The sequence below is a fragment of the Geotrypetes seraphini genome, chromosome 1 (genome assembly GCF_902459505.1).
Source record: "Geotrypetes seraphini chromosome 1, aGeoSer1.1, whole genome shotgun sequence".
Lineage (NCBI taxonomy): Eukaryota > Metazoa > Chordata > Amphibia > Gymnophiona > Dermophiidae > Geotrypetes > Geotrypetes seraphini.
The window spans coordinates 374,242,371-374,263,268 of NC_047084.1; the positions used below are offsets into that span (position 1 = coordinate 374,242,371).

A 20,898-nucleotide genomic window follows, 5' to 3' on the forward strand; every position below is an offset into this window, starting at 1 on the left:
GGTACGGCGGTTCGAGGTTTCTGTCGTTTTAGCATGACGTTTAGCCCCGCGGCGGTCTGTGGAGGGAGAGCGCCTCGGGTGTCTTGGCGATGAGTCCGAGGAGGATGGGATGCGGCGAAGCTTGCGCGCTTTTCCTCGAGGTGGCTCGACGCGAGGCTCAGGCTGGTCTGGCACATGCGGGGTCGAGGCCTGTTGTAGATGGGCCATTGCAGCGGACAATTCCGATGAGATCATCGCTCGGAGTAGGTCCTGGAAAACGGGCACGGACAGCATCGGTGCACTCCACCGGGGGCGACCTCATATCAGAGTATTCCCGTGTGGTGGAGGCACGGCCCGAAGGCTTGGAGGACTTCGCCGGGGCTGTGAGCATGGGACTTTCGCCATGCGTCGCCGGTGTCCCCGAGGCTGGCTTCTTCGTTGTTGTGGAACCTGAAGATGGAAGAGGGGACTTACCCGGAGCCGAGGCTTTCTGTTGTCCCGAGGACTTCGGATTCGAATCTCGAGGTGATGCCGAGGTATTCGGGGCCGAGGTCAAGGCCGGGGCCGACCTCGAGGCCGAGGTAGAGGGTTGGTCAGCGGCGAAGAGATCCGCCATGCGGGCTTTTCTTCGGCGGAGGGCCCGGTTCTGGAAAGTAGCACACTGGGGGCAGGAGTCGGTTGGATGAGCGGCCCCCAGGCAGAGGATGCACCGGCGATGCGGGTCTGTGATGGAAAGAAGCCGCTCGCACCGGGTGCGCTTTTTAAAGCCGGTCAAAGGCCGGGACATAGAATCGAAAGTGGCCGCGGCTCGGGTAGCCACGCGGCCACGGGGACCCAGAAGCCTCCAGGTCAGTCAAAAACGAAGCAGGAACAAGTTTAAAAAGAAAAAATTCGCGCACAGCGACTTAATCGAGAAAAAATAAGAAAATCGCGGTGCTAGAAGGCAGTTGGGGCAGAGCCTAAAAAAACACGACTTCTAGGCTCAGCAGAAAATTTTGAACTGGAGACCATGAGGGGATGCGCCCCCTAGTGGAGCAGGAAGGCACACACATGCGTGGAGCAGCAGAGCAAACTTAAATCTTCAATCAAGTTTGCTTGAAAATGCTTCCGCATCGGGGCTCCGTAGATGACGTCACCCACATGTGAGAATATCATGCCTGCTTGTCCTGGGATAATAATGATTATTAATTGGGAAATTTTCCGCATTGGGAAATCCCAGTATTTCTTTAAAAAATTTCCTTAACAAAATTTCAGGAGATAATAAATGAGTCACTGGGAAATTAACCAAGCGGAGATTCCTCACTCTATTCATATTTTCCAACATTTCCATTTTAGAAAATAACACTGTAGAATCCTTAACAGCAGATACTGAGACAGCTTGCAATGTATTACGTTGAGTTTCTACCACAGTTCATCTTTTATCCAAACAACTTAAATTAGAATCCACATTCTCAACTTTTGAGACACAGACTGTGAAAAATCCAATGTTTGTTTCATTGATTCTCTGAGAAACCCTTCAACTCTAGAAATACTAACCACAAATCTTTAAGGGTAATATCTTGTTTTTCCACTGCTAGTGGTTGATCCTCTATTACACTTGAAAATTCAAGTGGTTTAGGTATATCAGTAAAAGATAATTTACTTATTTGCGTAGAGGGTACCACATATTCAGTGGAAATAGCGGGATTGATCTTCCCGCTATCATTAGATAATGGGTGAAGGGGGGGGGGGGTCCTTTCGAGGGGACTCATCGATGCACCCGACATGGGAGAGTTCATATCAAGTAAAGGTTGTGGTGGATTATCTGTATAAAAAGGTCAAATGCCTGTCCATAGGCCCAGAAACAGCAGGTGTTGAACTCTTAGGCTTAATTTTCCTTTTCCCCATGATATAACAAATTAAAGTTACATGACCTGACTTCCCGTTCCCTGTCTCCTTGTTGCTCCAAGGGGCTCCCAAGGGGAAGGACCTGCCCCTTAGGGCACGCCCCTTCGGCCTCACCCTGCGGCCGCAACCGCAGCAGCGGTGTTGAATTTAAAGAAAATTAGATCAAGAGGGAGATGGACCCAATGACGTCAGGGTCCGTCTCCTGCAGTGCCTGCCCGGTTCAGCGCCGAGCTCTGCCGCTGCTACGGGAGACACAGGGCAGCGAGTAAAGATCACCTCCAACGTTCCAGGAAGGAAACAGGCAGCTCCCAGTTGAATCGCGGCAGCGGTGTTGAATTTAAAGAAAATTAGATCAAGAGGGAGACGGACCCAATGACATCAGGGGTCTGTCTCCTGCAGTACCTGCCCAGTTCAGCGCCGAGCCCTGCCGCTGCTACGGGAGACACAGGGCAGCGAGTGAAGATCACCTCCAACGTTCCAGGAAGGAAACAGGCAGCTCCCACAAACTTACTGCCTTTAAAGTGACGATGTACTAGATGGAATCTAGAAGCTGCATTGACCGCTCCATGGGAAATAATCAGCACCCTAATTGTTATCAGAGAAAGCTCACATCCCTAAAGAGAGCTTCAGGGATGATTCCAACAGCCACATAGCACTTGCTACTCTGTGGATTTGGGAGAATAGGTACCTTGTCCCTGGTTAGAAGGAGCCACACAGCTCTTCCTGTCAGGTTGAGGGACTGTCTAGCAGGTGTCATGAGAAGATGGCGACCTGAGAAATCTAAGCGAGAAGCTTTGAAACTTGCAGTCCCTGGCACCCTAGAAATAGAAAAGACAGTTCAGGAATCAATTCTATAGTGCTACTAGACACACACAGCGCTGCACAGAGGCACAAAGAAGAAGAAAACCTCTAAACTTCCATAGACTCGCTCTTCAGGGACACCGAGAGAGACAAGAAGATATCCATATGAAACACAGGGTACTCTCATGCCTCTGACATTACTGTGCAGCAATTTGCCTTCTGCCGACCCATAATGGCAAAAAAACTGAGATTGGGCAGCTGAGCATAGGGCAGAATCTCTTTCTTAAGCACCGTGAGGCATAACAGTACAGTCGCATATTAAAGTAGTTAAGACATTTCAAGCAGAGAGAGTGGGGAACACACACATAAGGTATATCACCGCAACAGTAACAAAAGCTGTTGAAACATTCCTGACGCGTAGAACCCCGAAAACAAGGAAGACACGGAATAGTCACCTAAGCTAGCTGCAAAATAAACTCCGTGAATGCTGCAGTGCTCCTGCTACTGCCGGAGACCCAAGCGTGTGCCTGTTTAATGGCGAAATGAGCTGGTTCTATCAAAAATGCATTAAAACACCTACCCAGAGCCAACCATTAAAATATTTTTCACACTGTCATGGTATAAAATGCTTAAAATGAACATTGGAGAGAAATAAATGAATGCTGCTTCGTTCTTAACTTAGGAAAATAAGCGCTCAGTCAGGAACCGGCTATGTGAAGAACACACCCGGAGCTGTCCAAATATTTATTGAAACTTGATTTACCTCCAACCGGCCGCGGGAACTGCCAAGCAGAGTCTGCCTCGAGGAGAAATCCCACTACCGCTGTGGCGCTGCTGCCAGAGTATGAAAACAAGCGCACGCCTACAATACATGGAAAGGCACTAGTTCCATCAATGGAGCTCTATCCATACACTCGAAGCCCCTTACTGAATAAACTTCATACAAATGTAAATTTACTTGTCAGTCACTAAACCATTTCCACAACTCTACAAAATATAGCGTTTGATAAAACAACATATTCCTTCTGTAGACTCACACTGAACCCGCAGCTCCACCACAACCAAAAACCAGTAAAGAAGTTCAAATAAAATATACACTCATAACTTTGTTGATAGTTCTAGGAGATGCCGGTTGCTCAGCACTGAGGGCAGAATTGTTTAATAGTCACTGTGGTCTTTTTTTTTTTTTTTTTTTACAGTGAAGGGATAGAAGAAAAATAGAGACCCAGTCAGACCCTCTATCATTGGAGGGAGGGTGAGGCAGGGACCTGGGGGGTGTCCAGGTGTAACCCCTAAAGCCGGCACTGTTCAGCCGGACACTCCTGTCTCACTGAAGAGAAACCTCACCAGGAGAAATAGAATGGCAGTCTCACTGAAGAGAAATCTCAACAGGAGAAAACAATTTTCTAGTCACAGCCAGAATTCAGGAGCTAGTTGAATAGCGACCATCACCTGCTGGGAGATAGAGCATCCTGAAGATGTAGGAGGCGTGCCAGCTAATAGGACCACCTGTTAACCAGTTTCTCTATCTCCACCTGCTGGTAGATGTGTGCTATCCCATTGGTCTCTGGATTCACCTGCTGCTGTTACTAAGGAATTGTTTTTATAAATTCCGTCTAATCCGTTCCATAACCTCAGCACTAGAACCCTCCTCCATTCAAATCCTAATCCACTCTGATCATTTCACACATAGATTACTGTAACTCACTATCATGGAATAATCCAAAAAGAAACTCGCCTAATACAACTAACTCAAAATACAGCGATTAAACTCATTCATAAAGCAAAAAAATATCACCATGCCACTCCCCTACTCCGAGAGTCTCACTGGTTACCAGTCTCTCATAGAACTTATAAAATCCTTCTCTTAGCCTTTAAGATCAAGACTTTTCACCTGCCTGACTTCCTTGATAAATATCTTATTCCACATACCCCTTCCAGGGCCCTCAGGTCCAGTAACCAGAACTTACTAACAGTCCCTCCAATCAAAGATTTATACTATACCAGAAACACTATTTTCTCAGTTGTCGTGCCCTCTCTCTGGCATGGAATGCCATCGAATCTTTGTTCTGAAAATTCTTTAAACAAGTTTAACACTCCTCAAGACATTTCTCTTTAAAGATGCTTATCAAAATCCCAACTGAAGTCCCAAATAAAAACAGAACAAAAACGCTTCCAGGAAGCGGTACCCCATTTTTTCCTTTTGTCTTATCCTCATTTTATTTTTATTTATTCAATGTAATTTAAAAACCTTCCCTTCTCTTTCCTTTTGTTTCATACCCTTTGTAATCAAGTCATTGAATCAACATTATCCCCCTAATTTTGTTTTCTTTAATTACAATTTTTTAAATAATTTTTATCTCTTATTATTGTAAACTGACCAGATACTTGTAATGGTCAGTACATCAAAATATTAATAAACTTGAAACGTGTATTTCATCCCGGGATCAGATGACTAAGGCCATAATTGAGATTACCTTTAATCAAGAATCAGATTCATTTGTATACCTTGTTTATCCTGCAAGTCTGATTTGTGGGCTGAGAGATTCTTGAAGATCAAATTGGAACTAGAGAATGACATGGTGGTTGTTACCAGCCGAAACGGTGACACACACACAAAAAAGAGGTCACCGCGAGTATGGGAACAAGGCCATTCACCGCCCGGTGGAGCGGTGAATTGTCTTGTCTCCGCAGTTAAAGGAGTGAGCATGCGCGGTGAACGAATGTGCGGTCTGGCAGCCCCCTCTCTCCTGCCGGCCCTGCATCTCCCTCCCTTTCCCTTACCTTCTGTTTGTGCCGATTTCAGTAAGACTATGTGTTGTATTGCAGCTGGAGTCTTGAAGTCGCATCGCGTGTGGCTTCTGGAAAAGTCTCCTCTGACGCAACTTCCTGTTTCCAGTTGCATCGGAGGAGACTTTTCCAGCAGCCAACGCGACACGACTTCAAGGCTCTGGCTGCAATTCAAGGCATAGTCTTATAGAAATCGCCACGAAGAGAAAGTAAGGGGAAGAGAGGGAGGGAGATGCACGACTGGCCGGCAGGAGGGAGCTGTTGGACTGCGCGAAGGGTGCTGGGAAATGGGGAAGAGAGAGTGGGGAGAAGATGCTGGGAAATGGGGAAGAGAAAGTCAGAGGAGAAGCTTACACCCACACACGCACCTGCACAAACACTCCGGCGGCTTTCAACAAGCTACTCAAACCTTAATATGTGCCGCAAAGGTAAGGGGGAGGGAGGGCGATGCTTGGATCACGAGAGGGAAGGGTGGATGCTGCAGGGATGGGGCGGTGAAGGGGATGGTGGTACTGTGATGGGGACAGATTTTTTTTCCCTGTGTCATTCTCTAATTGGAACTATTGTTGTGGTGCAGACTTGAACATAAACAGCATAGAGGAAATCAGTTTAGCTGAACTGTTGAATTATCCAGATACTGCTCAGATATCCTAAAAAAGTTTACTAGGATTTGACAAGTGAGTTTGAAAGCTACTGTTCTAGAAGTACAGCATTATATTTTATCATCTGTTCTACAAAAAGTCATGTTTTAAATCACAAGTTATAAAATCCTTTACTTATTTCTCACAGAAAGGCATTTAGGTTAATTTAATTTTTTGTAATAAAGGCAAAATGCAATAGTCAAGTTTTTTTTTTTTTTAAATCTGCACTATATCCAGATGATTTTTTTGCATTACCACTGCAAACTCCAATACCTTGCAATGAGTGGAGCTTATGGGTATACCCACATTTGAGGCTACAAGTACGGTTAGCGCACACATTACTTCAACGCAAAATCCACTGTGAAGAAAAAAAAACATGAAACACATGGAATGTTTAAAGAATGATAGTTATAGGAAGGAAAACCATATGCCATGCATGTATCAAGATGATGAAAAATGAACAAGATGCCACAGCCTCTTGAACTGGAAGGAAAAGGTACTGCAGATCTAAACCAGGTGGCATGGATGAACTTGTTTTTAACACTAAAGCATTTGTTTTCATAAGTAATATGGTACAAAGTGCATATAAATGCATTTAAAGTTTACCACGAAAAAGTGGTAGTCATTTGTTTCAAAACTCACTCATCCAAAAGTTTTCATTACACTCATGCCACTAGACAGATCTAGGCAGAAGAAAGAAAGATGAACAGGCTGGAATACCCTAATTGCAGTCACATGGCAAAAGCATACCTTGCAGTGTGTGGTACTGACAGGAAGTCCAACATTGGAAGCTATCACAACTGTCAACGCCGAAGCCAACTCAATAGTGAACCCACTGCAGGAAGCATAAGAAAATACTTCACAATCACTCTCTGCACCCATTTTCAATAAAGCCATGCAGCATAATCAAGTTCTTACCCAGCTATTCTTCAAATATTTGCTGCTTAGAAGTGTGAATAAAGCAATATTACTCACCTATAGCAGGTGTTATCTGAGGACAGCAGGATAAAGATACTTATCTGTAGCAGGTGTTTGCCAAAGACAGCAGGCATATTTTCTCACATGTGGGTGATGTCATCCACGGAATCCAGTATGGACACTATCAAATGCACTGTCACATTAAATCCTTAGGCAGAGCCCATATTGCCTGCGTGCCAGTACCTTCCTGCCCGGCATCAACTTATGGGACCATCAGTTCAGTAACAAAGCTAAGACGCCAAAAAAGGGAGGTGGGCAGATTGTGAGAATAAATGCCTGCTGTCCTTGAAGAACATCTGCTACAGGTAAGAATCTCTGCTTTCTCAGAGGATAAGCAGGTATAATATTCTCACATATGGTACTCCTCAGCTGTCAGGATCATGATGCTGGACAAGGATAATGAATAACATGAGCCTGGCAAAACCCAAGAAAGTCAAAGTCAGTGCTCAAGAAGTAAAAAGATTCTGTAGAACTGCTTTTCCAAACCAACTGTCTCTTCTGGAACTGAGTTCTAAACAGTAGTGGGAGGTAAGAGATATGGATTGAGGGCTAAGTATCCACTTGCAGACGTCCTCAATAGATGCATAGCAGAAATGAACCACTGAGGCAGCCATAGCTTGGACATGTCAGCCCAGCCTGTGTAAACATGAAGATACAGTCTGCTAAACAACTGGAGATAGATCTATTGGTAAAAGGAACTTACAAATCTGTTGGGTCAAAAGCCACAAAGAGTTGGGAGGATCCTCCATGAAGTTTAGTCCAGTCCAGGTAGTATGCCAGAGCATGTTTGCAGTCCAAGTTGTGATGGGTATATGGCTTTGGAAAGAAGAACAGGGAATACTATCATTTGGTTGAGGTAGAATTCTGAGACAACTGAGTAGGCATTTCCAATGAGTTCAAAGCACTAAGTCATGATAGAATCTTGTATAGGAAGGAAGGATCTCGATAAGAGCTTGAAGTTCACTCACATGGCATGCAGAGGTAAGGGCAATGAGGAAAACTACTTTCCAACTGATAAATTTGGGAGAGCAAGATGTAAGCAGTTCAAAGGGAGACTTCATAAGAACAGAAAATCCACATTGTTCCAGGTGGAGGCTTGATAGTTAGTTTCGTGTGGAAAAGTCCTTTCATGAAATGGGGTACCAAGGGATGTAAATAGAGGTTTCTTATCCAAAAATAGTAAAATGCACCGATGGCACTGAGATGTACTCCAACCAAAATTGTTTTTTAAATCAGAGAGGTGGAGAAGGTAGTCTAGTATGGATAGAAGTCCCAGAGAACTTAATGCACACTAAGAAGAAAATATTGCCCATCTGAAGCAACAGCAGCGCTGAGTGGAAGGTTATCTAGATGCTTCAATGACAGCAGATACTGCAGCAGAGAGGGAGAAAAAACATTTACTTGGCTGATGAAAGAAACCATACTGTTTCAAGTGAGGGGTAGGGATAAAGAAGGCATCACGCCTTCTGTGTCAGCAGTGTTGGAAACAGTTGCAAATTGCAAAATTTCTTGGTCGAGAGCTCTAGGAGCAGAAACCAAACCTGGCATGGTCTTTCGATCTTGGTGAAGCCTGAATAGAGTTTTCCTAATGAGAGGCATGTATTTCCATATATGAGGTGACAGGCATGCAATCTGCCTCATGCATATTCGTTAGGGATATTTTGAAAACCCAACTAGCTGTGGGTCCCCTAGGAGAGGTTTAAGAATCACTGTTCTAGACAAAGACTGAGATATCTGCGGCTTAGATGAAGTCACAGCATCTGTGGGTGTTTTTTCTTCATCTCATCTGCAACCTCTCCGATTTTATTCCCAAACAAGTCATCTCCCTTACAAGGCACGTTCGAAATGAATTCTTGAACTGAAGTTTCCAGATAAGAGACACTAAGCCAGCTAAACGGTGCATTGAAATTGCAACTGCAGATGTTTCAGAAATCAGATGGCATCAAAAATTCCTCTAGCCACATGTTCTCTCAAAGTTCCTAGATAATTGATGAAGCTATTTAAGTTTATCTGGAGAGGAATTCCTCAAACTCAGAGTTTAAGTAAGTATTAAAAATAAGTGGGCATGCATTGGTAGTTGATAATTCTACTGATCAGCATAGATGATTGGAAAATACATTTGCAAAAAGCGTCTGTACTGATTTCTTTGCCTGGAGGAGAAGCATATCGCGAGCTGTGAGAACACTTGATGGCAGATTCCACAACTAATGAATAGTGTTGTGAGTTTTTTCAAGTCCTGGACACTTTTATATTCAATATGTGGGGGAGCATTAAAAAAAACAAACAAAAAACAAAAACAAAAAACCCCAAAAAATCTTAAACAATGTTCAAGTCCAACTTGGACGTTCCAGCTGAATGTCCAAAGCTAGAGGTACTAAAATGGCCATTTTTGAATGGCAAACTGCTGGACATCCAAATATATATATATATATTTTTTAAACCATCTACATAGACGTCTTGGGCACTGGGATGTTCAGGCCGCCAGAATGTCTAACTTTATACCCCATTTTTGATCAGAAAAACATCCAGGTTGAAAACTTCCTAATCCTGACTATTTCGATATGGTTGGGACCAGCACAGCAATAGACTGGCCACCTAGACATCCCGACAGAGCAATGGGACACTCTGAACTTCACATAAAGGATGCCAGCTGTATCTCTCACCATAACCCTTATAAATTTAGGGTGAGCCTCCCTAAACACCCCCAAAACCTACTAAACCTTCCTGTGTACCATCCCAATAGCACTTAGTAGGGTTTGGGAGGGCTTACACGTTCTACCATAAATATAGTGATTAGAGTGGCTTATGGGCCTGGGTTCTCCTCTCTGTGGTTCACTAGCCCACCCAAGCTACTTAAGACACCTGTGTGCAGCTCTAATAGGCTTCCTCAAACAAGATACTGCCGTTTTAGAGCCAGCTATGTACATCTTTGTTTTTATTTTTATGTGGTGGAAGGAGGTCAGTGAGCACTAGGGGAGTGTGTGTGTGTGTGGGGGGGGGAGGGTCTTACTTTGATGCATGTAGTGGTCATCTGGTCAGTTTTGGTACCTTTGTGGCACTTAGACCCTTCTAAAACAGGTCTATTTCTAAACATCTAAGTTCCATCCAGAATGTCTTGTATTTTTGAATTGAATTGATTGAATTTATGCTCTATCCCTATTATAACAGGGATATTGTTTAGACATGTCTATGTTATATGTGATAATCGGAGGGAAATGAGATTTTTATGTATGTATGTGATATGGAAACCGCATAGTTGTATGTGGTATATAAAGTTTTTAATAAATAAATTATTGCTGCAAGATGTCCATGTCTAACCTGCCCTTGAGACAGCCCAAAGTCTGCCCATAACACGCCTCCACCACACCCATCTTGTGCTCTGGATGTCCAAAGGCTAGAACACCTCGCTAGATGTACAGAAAGATGGTTTTGATTATCGACACTTAAGACATCCTGGTGCTGATTTAGGATGCTTTTAGTATGTCTATGTTTTTTAAATTATGAACCTAGTTGTATATCTTTTCAGTTGCTATCTGGACTGAGAAGGTATTCTCCCAGGTCTTAACGTATCCTTCATGACCCTATACAAAGGTACTTTAATACATTTGTTTGGTGGAGCTTCATAGTCAAAGTGGTCAATAAACTCAGAGCGAGGTTCTTCCTGCTTACATTTTGATGGGCAAAGCCTGACAAACCAGTGAGAAATATACTTTCTGACAACGACTTGCATCTCTGAGGTGGAAGAGAAGGATCAGAAGGTATACCACAGGATTCTTCTGCCGAGTATTCTGTCAAATCTTCATCCAAATGGTTGGAAATATAAATCCTCAAAGTATTCCCTAGTATCAGGGAGTGTGCATCAAGTGTCGATTGTGCATCAAGTTGTAGATCGATAGATCAACTCGGGAAAACTCCTCTGCTGATGACGTTGCATGTGCTGAGTGGGTCTGTGTTGACTGATGCTCAATGTTCAGCAGGGGTGTGTGACCTCATCCTTGATCAACACTTGGTCTGGGCTGAGGCAGGATTGGAAGCCTTTAACGCCTGCAAAAACTGTCTCTGCAGTAGCCCCCGAAAGCTCTTGTCTGAGCAAAGCCCAGATTTCCTCTTGGAGAGATGGTGCCGGTACTGGCTTAAAAGCATTCTGTTGTACTAGCAGGGTACAACCTCAATGTTGAGGCATGCCTATGAGGATACACCAGCTGGATGTAAGGAGAGTGGTCTTCAGTGTTTACGAAGACAGTGCCACACCTAGAATAAGAATGCTTGCGATTCCTAGCTTTATGTTTATATGCATGTCCTTTGACGCTCGAGAAATAGATAAAGATAATGTAGAGTCCTGCCTCTATAAGGAGCTTGATGCTATGAATGTGGTGTTGATGCACTCTGCACCGATGTTATGTCTGCATTATAGGAGGTTGAGTGTTGGGTTCCAAGTCCCCTGCCATGCTCGTTGCCGATGCAGTACTAAATTTTTCAAACTGAAGTTTTCAGGCTTTCAGTGACCTCTCTTGCATATGGAAGCAGAGTTCACAGCAAATGTCCTAATGTTCAGGACCTAAACACTGGACACACCAATTATATGGAACAGAGATTAAAATGATCCAATTACATCAAGAACATTTCTTAGGTATTTTTGGAATGCTTGGCAAAATTCTATAGTCAGACCATCAGGTCCAGGTGACTTTTTTGTCACTATATTATCAAGTGCTTGTGACAATTAAAGAGTGGAGAATTTAATATTAAATTGTCATCTTCTGTCAAGGAATTGTGGGTCAAATTATAAAGAAACAAATTAGAAGGGATATCTACATCAGTTTCAGAGGTATAAAGTTTGTCATAGTAATCATGAAATTTTGATAAGATGACAAGAGTACCCATGACCAATTTGTCTTCATCAGGTTTGACAGCTGAGATAAGTCTTATTATGTTTACCTTTAAGATAGGAGGCAAACTGGTAGCCACATTTGTTATTGTCTGCATAATATTTGGCATGTTGCATAAAGACCTGAGAAGCAGCCTGCTTACTCAGGCATATATCATATTGATACCAAAGCCCTTGTAGCTATGCCTAAAGAGTTTGTGTGATGTAATAGTTCCAACTTCTTTATTTCAGACTCAAAGTCATTAAGTTCCTGCAGCGCACATTTTTTGGGGTATGCAGAGTAAGAGATAATGACCCACAAACTCCTAATATAAAATAACCCTATTTTTTGGCAGACCTGGTGTGATGCTGGCATTTGGAAAATAAGCCAGCTCTATGCAAATCATACTTGGAAAAGTTTCACTGAAATTGCTACTCAACACAACATCCCTTCCACTTGCTATGTCAAGTGGCTACAAGTCAGATCATCCATAAGCCTTATTGAAAAACCAAAATCTTAGTGAAACTCAACCTGCATTGATGACATGTTAAGACTGGCTTCTGCTAAACATGAGGACACTAATTGGTACAAGCTATTGAGGAATCATAAGTTCTTTTCTATGGAGGGCCTACACACTGTTTGGGAAAAGACTGGTATTCCTATTGACAACTATGTATGGAATCAGATTTGGTCTGAATAATTTAAACTCTACAGTCATCTGCGATAACCCAGTCTCTATTTTTCCTATTGCATAAAGCCTTTTGGACCCCCATTAAATTGTCTAAGATTTTCAATACATCAGACAAAATAGATGATAAATGCATGCCCTGCCACCCACGTTAATAATAATAATTTTATTCTTATATACCGCCAAAGCCATGGTAGTTCGAGGCGGTTTACCACAAGAAGAGCTGGACAATCAGCGAAGATAATTACAATGACGTCGTCGAGTACAATTGGAGAAGGGTGGATACAAGTTGAGTGGGAGTAAATCAGAGTGATAGACACAGAGTAGAGGCTTCAAGTACATGTCAGAAGCATACTTGGTAAGGTACTAAGAGTTCTTGGTTACAAATCAGTTGAACAGGTTTGCTTTAACTAGTTTCTAAAGTTCAGTTTTCTAAAGTTCAGGATGAAGCGTGCTTGATGATGTTACCCAGCCAACCGTTCTGTTGGCCTGCCTGGAAAGCTAGGGTCCTGTCTTGAATCGGCAGGCCTTTAATGTTGGGTGGCTAAACATATGCACCCTGCAAGTAGGCCTGGTAGAACAGTCCAAGTTGAAGTGGAAAACCAGATATATGGGGGCCAAACCTTGAATGGATTTGAAGCATAGACAGGCAAATTTGAACAACACGCTTGCTTCCAGGGGCAGCCATTGGAGTTTTTGGTAGTAGGGGCATTTTTTTAATGCCAAAAATCAGTCGAACTGCCGAATTTTGTATGATTCTGAGTCTATGGATGGTTTTCTTGAAGGACCCTAGATAAATGATGTTGCAATAGTCGAGCAGGCTTAAAATGGAAGATTGCACCAGTAAGCGGAATGATGCTGCATCAAAGTACTTTCTGACGGTTCTTAGTTTCCACAATGTCGAGAAGCCTTTTCTAACCAGTAACTCAGTGTGAACATCTAGAGTGAGGTAGCGGTCCAGTGTTACTACCAGAATTTTTATGGTGTCAGCAATAGGAAAGATCTGAACATTCAAGGAAACTGAAGTGTTAGTACTCTGGAACATATGATTTTCTTTTGCCCAATTATTTATCATTTTTGGTCTCAAATTTGGTAAACAATTTGTAAAATTCTAAATACCACTGAATCCCTTTCTCTGGTAACCAAGAACTCATAATTATCCCTGTACTCTACTTACATGTACTAGATGCCCCTACAATGTGACTTACTCTGTCCCCCTTCCTCCCTACAAATATTCATGTATTCAAAGACTTCATTGTTTATTTTTTTTCGTTGAATGTCAAGCTCTTCTAATTGTAAACCGCCTCGAATTATTTTGGCAGTATATAAAAATAAATTATTATTATTAAATACCAAATTGCCTGAGCCCTTAGCTCATTTGCTCAAAGTATTAATATTGATTGCATTAAAAGCTATATTAACACACTGGAAAAATGCATCATCTTTATCGCACTCTTCCTGGTGGAATTTGGTTTGCTTAACAGCCAAATACAAGCTCTTTGCAGCTGAAAAGAATGGTTCACTGTCTAAGACACGTACTGTATGGCAGCCAATGCAGGATTATTGTGATCTCATGAGACAAGGCAATGTTTAGTTATCTTGTAGATTGCATTGTTCTTATTTTGCTTATATAGCTGAATGGTCACTTATTCTTTGATTTAGTTTACTTTTTCTGCTTAACCTTATTGTTTTTACTCTTTCCTTTTACTTTAGTCATACATTTTATACTTTCTTCATTTATTTCACTTCATTCATTATTTCCTGTAATGCTGGATATCGAGTGTATTACTTTATAGATTGAAATACCTATAATGGCATTACCTTTATTTTTCTTGAACTTGGATTTTTAACTGTTTGTTGTACTACACAAATCCTAATAAAGTGTTTTGAACAAGAACGTTTCTTAAAGCCATTCAGTACCCAGTTTGACATGAGGAAAAATGGCTGACACAAGTCAAGACTCAATGGCCCAGAGAGCTGGAGTAATTAGGATGCCTAAACAGTTGATGCTCCTAGGAGGGAGGGGAAAAAAAGGCTTGAGTGGCTTGAAGGTCAAAAAACACAAAAAGATGAAAAAAACCAGTCAGGTAAAATATTGGAACAGGATAAAAAGAATGAATTATGAGGTAAACAAAAAATAAGAACAGGAATCCAAACTGAAGAAAACTGAAAACAGCTTTTCAGCTCCATGGAAAATGAAGAACTGATGGTCCCGCAAGCTGACATCAGGCAGGAAGACACTGGCATTGGGTACAGATTTAAAGTGACAGTGCAATTTAGTGTCTGTACTGGGTTCCATAGATGACATCACCCACATGCGAGAATTATTATGGCTGCTTGTCATCTGAGAAGCTTTGTTAATCTTGGGTGACATTACAGAGACTGGCATGAAGATCCCCCGCTTTCTAGACATGTTTGAAAACACCTCACTGCTCATGTGTGCATCTTCCTGCCCACCACTGGGTAGGTAGGCAGGTCAATAAGAATATTTATCCTGCTGTTCTCAGAAAACAACTATTGCATGCGAGTAACTTTGTTTTCTCTGAGGACATGCAGGACAAAAAAAAAAAAAATGGTGTGGGGAATCTCTAGCTACCAGGTTGTCTAAAAAATTTTTATATCACCACCAACCATAACATAGCTGGTTTTAAGAAATATTTGGACAATTTCCTGAAGGAAAAGTCCATAGTCTGTTATTGAAAAAGACATGGGAGAAGCCACTGCTTACGCTGGATTGGTAACATGGAATGTTACTCCTTGGGTTTTGGCCAGGTACTAGGGACCTGGATTGGCCACCGTGAGAACGGGCTACTGGGCTTGATGGACCACTGGTCTGACCCAGTAAGGCTATTCTTATGTTCATTAATTCTGGATTGTTCACAAACTGGTAAAATCAGAAATCCAGTAGCCCAAAAATACAAAATATAACAAGAGCACAAGTAATTTGTAAAAAGGTTAGAATTCAATAACCAAAAAAACACAGCTAAGCAAAAGATATTTTTTAAATTAAAATGTGTGGAAAAAATTTTTTTTTGAAAATTGGTTTACAGAAATGCAAAAAAAAAAAAAAATTTTTTTTAAATAAATCAGTTTTTAACCTAAATTCAATAGGAAAAGAATTCCATCATGAGATAGCCAAATGAGAGAACAGCTCCTTACAAGGAAAAAAAAATGACAATCTAACAAAGAGTACAAAGGAAGGCAATTTATTCTTATCTGCAAGGATCTCGACCTGACCAAAGAGAAACTAAAGAACCCAAGTATTCAAGACAAAGCCTACATAAACTTTTAAAAACAAGACAAAATTTTAAAATTAATCCATGCTCTAACTGGAAGCCAATGCAGGGATTTAAGTAATGGAATGATATTGCTTCCAAATGTAGTTTTGTGAAGTATAATTCGTGCTGCAGTGTTTTGCAACAGCTGGATCCTATAAATTGATTTTTTTTTTGTAGAAAAGGAAAAGATGTTCTTACTTGATAATATTCTTTCCTTTAGATACAGCAAGCAGATGAATCCAGAGACCATCTACCAGCAGGTGAAAATGAGTACTGAGTTGAACTCAGCCTTATTCGATGCACAGGCTCCTGGCCAACCAGAATTGCTCATCCCCAAAACGTACACATAATCCTGAAAATCTGTGAAAGTGTGGTAGCGTTATCAGAAAGTAGATAGGGTTTGATTGTAAATCCTTTGGATTTCAGCATACTGTAGTCACCATAAGGGCATTTCAAATTGTGCAGCTGGTGGAGAAAATTTATATGCTCCCAGCCTTAGTCGGACTCTCATTCCTCACTTTACATTCTTCTCTGTGACTCAAGAGGAACAAACAGACATAAACCTAAGTTATCAGCAGGGTAGGGACTTGCGACCAGTAATAAGAGCTGAAGTAGGTGTTAACCATGATCGGTCAACAGTTCACTACACATGAGCAATGAGCTAGATGAAAGATTGTAACTATCTCCTGGACTACTTGAACAGCATTGACGGTACTGTGGTAGACTTTCTGTATTGAAGAACCTGGTTGAGCCTGCTGGGGGAACATAATCAGTGAACAGTCTGCTATAGTATTCTCCATCTTGGAAGCCTCAGCAGAAAATGTGAATGAATTAGACAGTTAATGAAAGAAAGGTGATCCACTTTATATGGTCTACACCGACAGTGAATTTGTCTGGTAAATGGAAAACAATGTGGGAGATGATCCAAATTAGCAGGCTCTATACCCAGGTTGGATCCCTCTGTCAGAGTCCTGGTAATGAAATAAGCATAGTTGTGATGGTTGAGATAGTTGATCTATCCTAACTCGTTCTACACTTTTGATGGAAGTAGTATGATGTAATGATAAACAGATGAATCGTGACATGCTGAAGAGACTCCAAACCATGCAGTAAACATGCCCTCATTAGTGCAGTGTTCTATTGCACACACACACAAAAAAAGTTATTCTACTTTATAGGCTCTATACCCATAGCTTTCAATAGTGTTGTCCATGTGAGTATGAGCAGAGAACAATGAGTAAGTCACAGTCTCAAAATGTAGATTATGAGGAAATCAATGATCCAGCTCAGTAAGTTCAGTATTCACAGCAGGAAATCAGGAAACTCTCAATAGAGGATAGAAGAGAGAATCTTGCTGGTAGCAATAGTAAGAGAAAGAGCGCATCCTGAAAGAGTACAGAAGGAACTTAAGTTCTGTAGAAGGCTCATTGTAATCCAATTTATCCAGGATCTGCTCTGGGTTCAGTATCTGACTCCAAGTTGAGAGTCAGAACTTTTCCATAGCTGCCTGATATACCTAGGAAAAAAGAGAAGTAGATGGATTCAAAGGGATCCCATAGGATTGTGGAGCAGACAATGTAGGCTCACATTCAGTATCAGTAGTGCATATGAAGGCAGGTTAAAATTCATATCTGATACTTCAAAAGATTTTGGATTAAGTAGCATTGAGAAGAACTCATTTAATTAAAAGATGAGTAATGGAGTAGGCCAACAAGGAACACCCTGGGATGTGTTTCACAGCAGAGTACATGAGTGGGTTTGTCAGTGTCTTCTGCCATGCAGTGTGCAGCTTGTCTGTGGCACTGGTGTTCTGATGGTAAAAGCAGGCCTATTCATGGCAGTCAGAATAGGTTCTTTGGAGCACTGGATCGAATACGTGAAAGGGAAGGAGAATCAGTATTGTGATGTCAGGAGATCTCGATACTCATCAATGCTTTGAAGAAAAATTGGTGTCGGTACCTGCAGGACTTTATGTGCAATGTTCAGCATTGGCCGGTACAGAGGGATTCGATAGTAGCATCGGTAGCACATGCAACTTGAACATTTTACAGATATTCCTCTTGAAGAAGTTCTTCAGTCCGGAAGGAGTGCACTAGCATCGTCACTCATCTGTTGATACCATCAATGCTATCGAGGGTAACATAGTCCTCTGACATTGAACAAAATGGATCTATGCATTGGTACCATATGTGCAGCAGGATGTTGAAGCGTCAATACCTGAAGAGACAGCAAGCTTCAGAAGAGACAGCCTGCATCGAGAAAGATGGCATTGATGAAAGGCAAGCATCAACTCAATGTTGAAAATGTCTACAACGCTGGGGAAAATATCGATGTAGGAAGAGGAGGCACTGGTACTACAAGCTGATACCAAAGGTGCAATAGGTGTCAAAGCGTGGTTGCCTTAACAGGTGATGCACTTCAGAAATGACAGCCTGTACTGAAGAACAATGGCTTCAATGAGAGGCATGCACCAAGGGACTCAATGCTAAATATGCCAAAGATGACACCGGTACCAACAGGAATCAGTACCACAGAAAAGTCCAAGTTACTGGAAATCTGACCAAGGCCCCTGCCTCCCCTGTAAGGATTACAAAGAATTACAGACTTGTGTGTTTTCTAGAATTTTTTTGGAGAAAGAGTGTGGCTTGAATTGCCATGTTGTGAACATGTAAATAATTTAGCATTTTCAGCTTCAGAAGAAGAATTGTGAAACAGAATTTGTGTTGGGTTGAATGAGAAAGAACTGCATAACCTCTCAGAAGAGATTTATGCAAGAATGATTATGCATGACAATTTTGAGGCATTTATAAAAACTCTGGAGGAGATAAGTTTGCACAGCCATCTGTTTATAACAAGGAGGGGCTGAGACAGTAGCTGTTGAATATTTGGGACAAAGGAAATTTGGCTGTTATGAAAGATTTACTGTATTTAAAGCTTTTAATGTTTTAATCTATTTTTGAGGTAATGGGCACACGAAATTAATTAAATGCAATTTGACAGAAATTTAAGGATATATGTAGCTTTTAAAAAGGGGGTAATGAATATGCATTAGATATTTGCATGCCTGTCTCAATTATATACAAATTTCTCATGCATATTCATTAGGGATATCCTGAAAATCTGACTGGCTGAGGGTCCCCCAGGACAAGGTTAAGAACCACTGGCCTAGAACATTTGAGATTGTGTAGACAGTTTTAAATAAATAAATGGCTAGACTGAGAAAGAGAGGTGCCCTAACTGGGAAGCTCAAGGTCTAAGGGGGTCTGGAGAGCTACAGAAAGCAAAAGAAACTTTTTTAAAAATGTCAAAATCCAATTACACAAAGAGGATAGTGAAAAACACAATGACAGACTGCCACAGGAAAAAACATCCCAATCAAACAAAATGCTCAAGTTGAGGGGAGATACTGGCAGATTATTTTCAGTGCTTTGGGGAAAAACAAAGTGACCGTGACAGACTGCCACAGGAAAAAACATCCCAATCAAACAAAATGCTCAAGTTGAGGGGAGATACTGGCAGATTATTTTCAGTGCTTTGGGGAAAAACAAAGTGTGGTGATGTCACCAACAGTAATTTAGTAACATATATAGTATACAGTTAAGATAGTAATGATGGCAAATGAAGTCCCATTTTCTTCATCCTGCTTATCCTCAGGAAATTATAAATTCAAAAATGAGAATTAAATATCAAGCACAAGCTTAAATCAGCACCCTCAAACACACGTACACGGATCCACTAAAATCAAGTCATGCTACATAGTAATGGAGGCTAGACTAAGCAGTCTAGTAATTTAAAATACAGCACAATATGAAAGACAGTTACAGTTTTCCTAGATCACATGTTAAAGATCTATAAACAGTGCAGTTATTTTAATGTTGTTGGGTAAATAAAGGGGCAACTCAGAAGCAGAGGGGCAGATACTCAGAGGGCCAATTTAGTTCATTTCTTCAGTCTAAGGGCTAGATGCACAAAACATGATCGTTAAGATCGTGTGGTTCGCATTTGACCAAATTTTTGGCAGACACTCAAACAGTGACCGATTCAAATAATTTGCATGCAAAATTGACATGGAAGCCCCTTCCGATCAGTCGCTCAGAGTGACTAACATGTGCAGAGCCAGTTTGGGGAAGCCCTAACAAAGAGTGGCAGGGAAGTTTCAAAGCAGCCTCCTGCCACTCAGCTGTTGGGGATTTTTTCTTTTTAATGGCATAGATGTGTGTAACACTCAAATGATATCTGCCCCATTAAAAAAAATTAAGTGCCCCCCCCTCCCCCAAACAAACCAGAATGGAGGCAGGAAGGATGCCAACTCCCTCCTGCCACCGGATGCACTCCCTCCACCATGCCCATCTCAGAAGTTAACAGCAGGAGGAATGCCCAGTCTCTCCTGCTCCAAGGCCTGCCACTCCAAAATGGCAGGCCTTCTCCTACCATTGTATGATGCACCAGGAGAGGGAAGGCCCCCATTTTGGACTGGCAGGTCTCGGAGCAAGCGAGACTGGGCATCACTCCTGCTATCAACTTGTGAGAAAGGTATGAGGAGATTCAGGGGGATGCTTATCCGATTTTTGCTGGTGCGGGCGGAGAAATTTCCAGTGGCAAGAGGAAATGGGCATCCCTTCTGCCTCCATTCCGGTTTGTTGGGGACGGCACGGCATTTTTTTTTTTAAAATGGGGCATTTTTGTAAATGGGGGCAGATATTATGCATATGTAACACACACACATGCTACATCTGTGCCATTAAAACAAAACAAAAAAAAAATGGGAAAAAAAAGCCAGGCAAACCTAGTCTGTAACGGTTACCTGTTTTTGGGTCAGTAGGAGCAATCATTTTTTGTGCCATTTGTCAGCTAGTTTGCATGGCATTTCAATATTAATGACCTTATTTGTTTGGCCAGATCGGGCAGGCAAATATCATCAGTTGCTAAACCGGTCAAACCGATTTAGCGACGATAATTAGACGATCAGAGACTTTAGTGCATCTAACCCT

At 41.8% G+C, this 20,898-nt stretch overlaps 1 protein-coding gene across 3 annotated transcripts in view; it reads right to left on the reverse strand.

Moving 5' to 3' along the window:
* SLC20A2 (solute carrier family 20 member 2) overlaps nucleotides 1-20,898 on the reverse strand; it is a 229,955-nt gene that overhangs the window by 19,212 nt on the left and 189,845 nt on the right. For 2 of the 3 annotated variants that reach the window (XM_033915517.1, XM_033915526.1), the window contains exon 10: nucleotides 6,849-6,933. The exons of the other annotated variant lie outside the window; for it this stretch is intronic. In XM_033915517.1, the coding sequence (XP_033771408.1) occupies nucleotides 6,849-6,933 (85 nt within the window). The remainder of the gene's footprint in view (nucleotides 1-6,848; nucleotides 6,934-20,898) is intronic. 3 annotated transcript variants of the gene reach the window in all.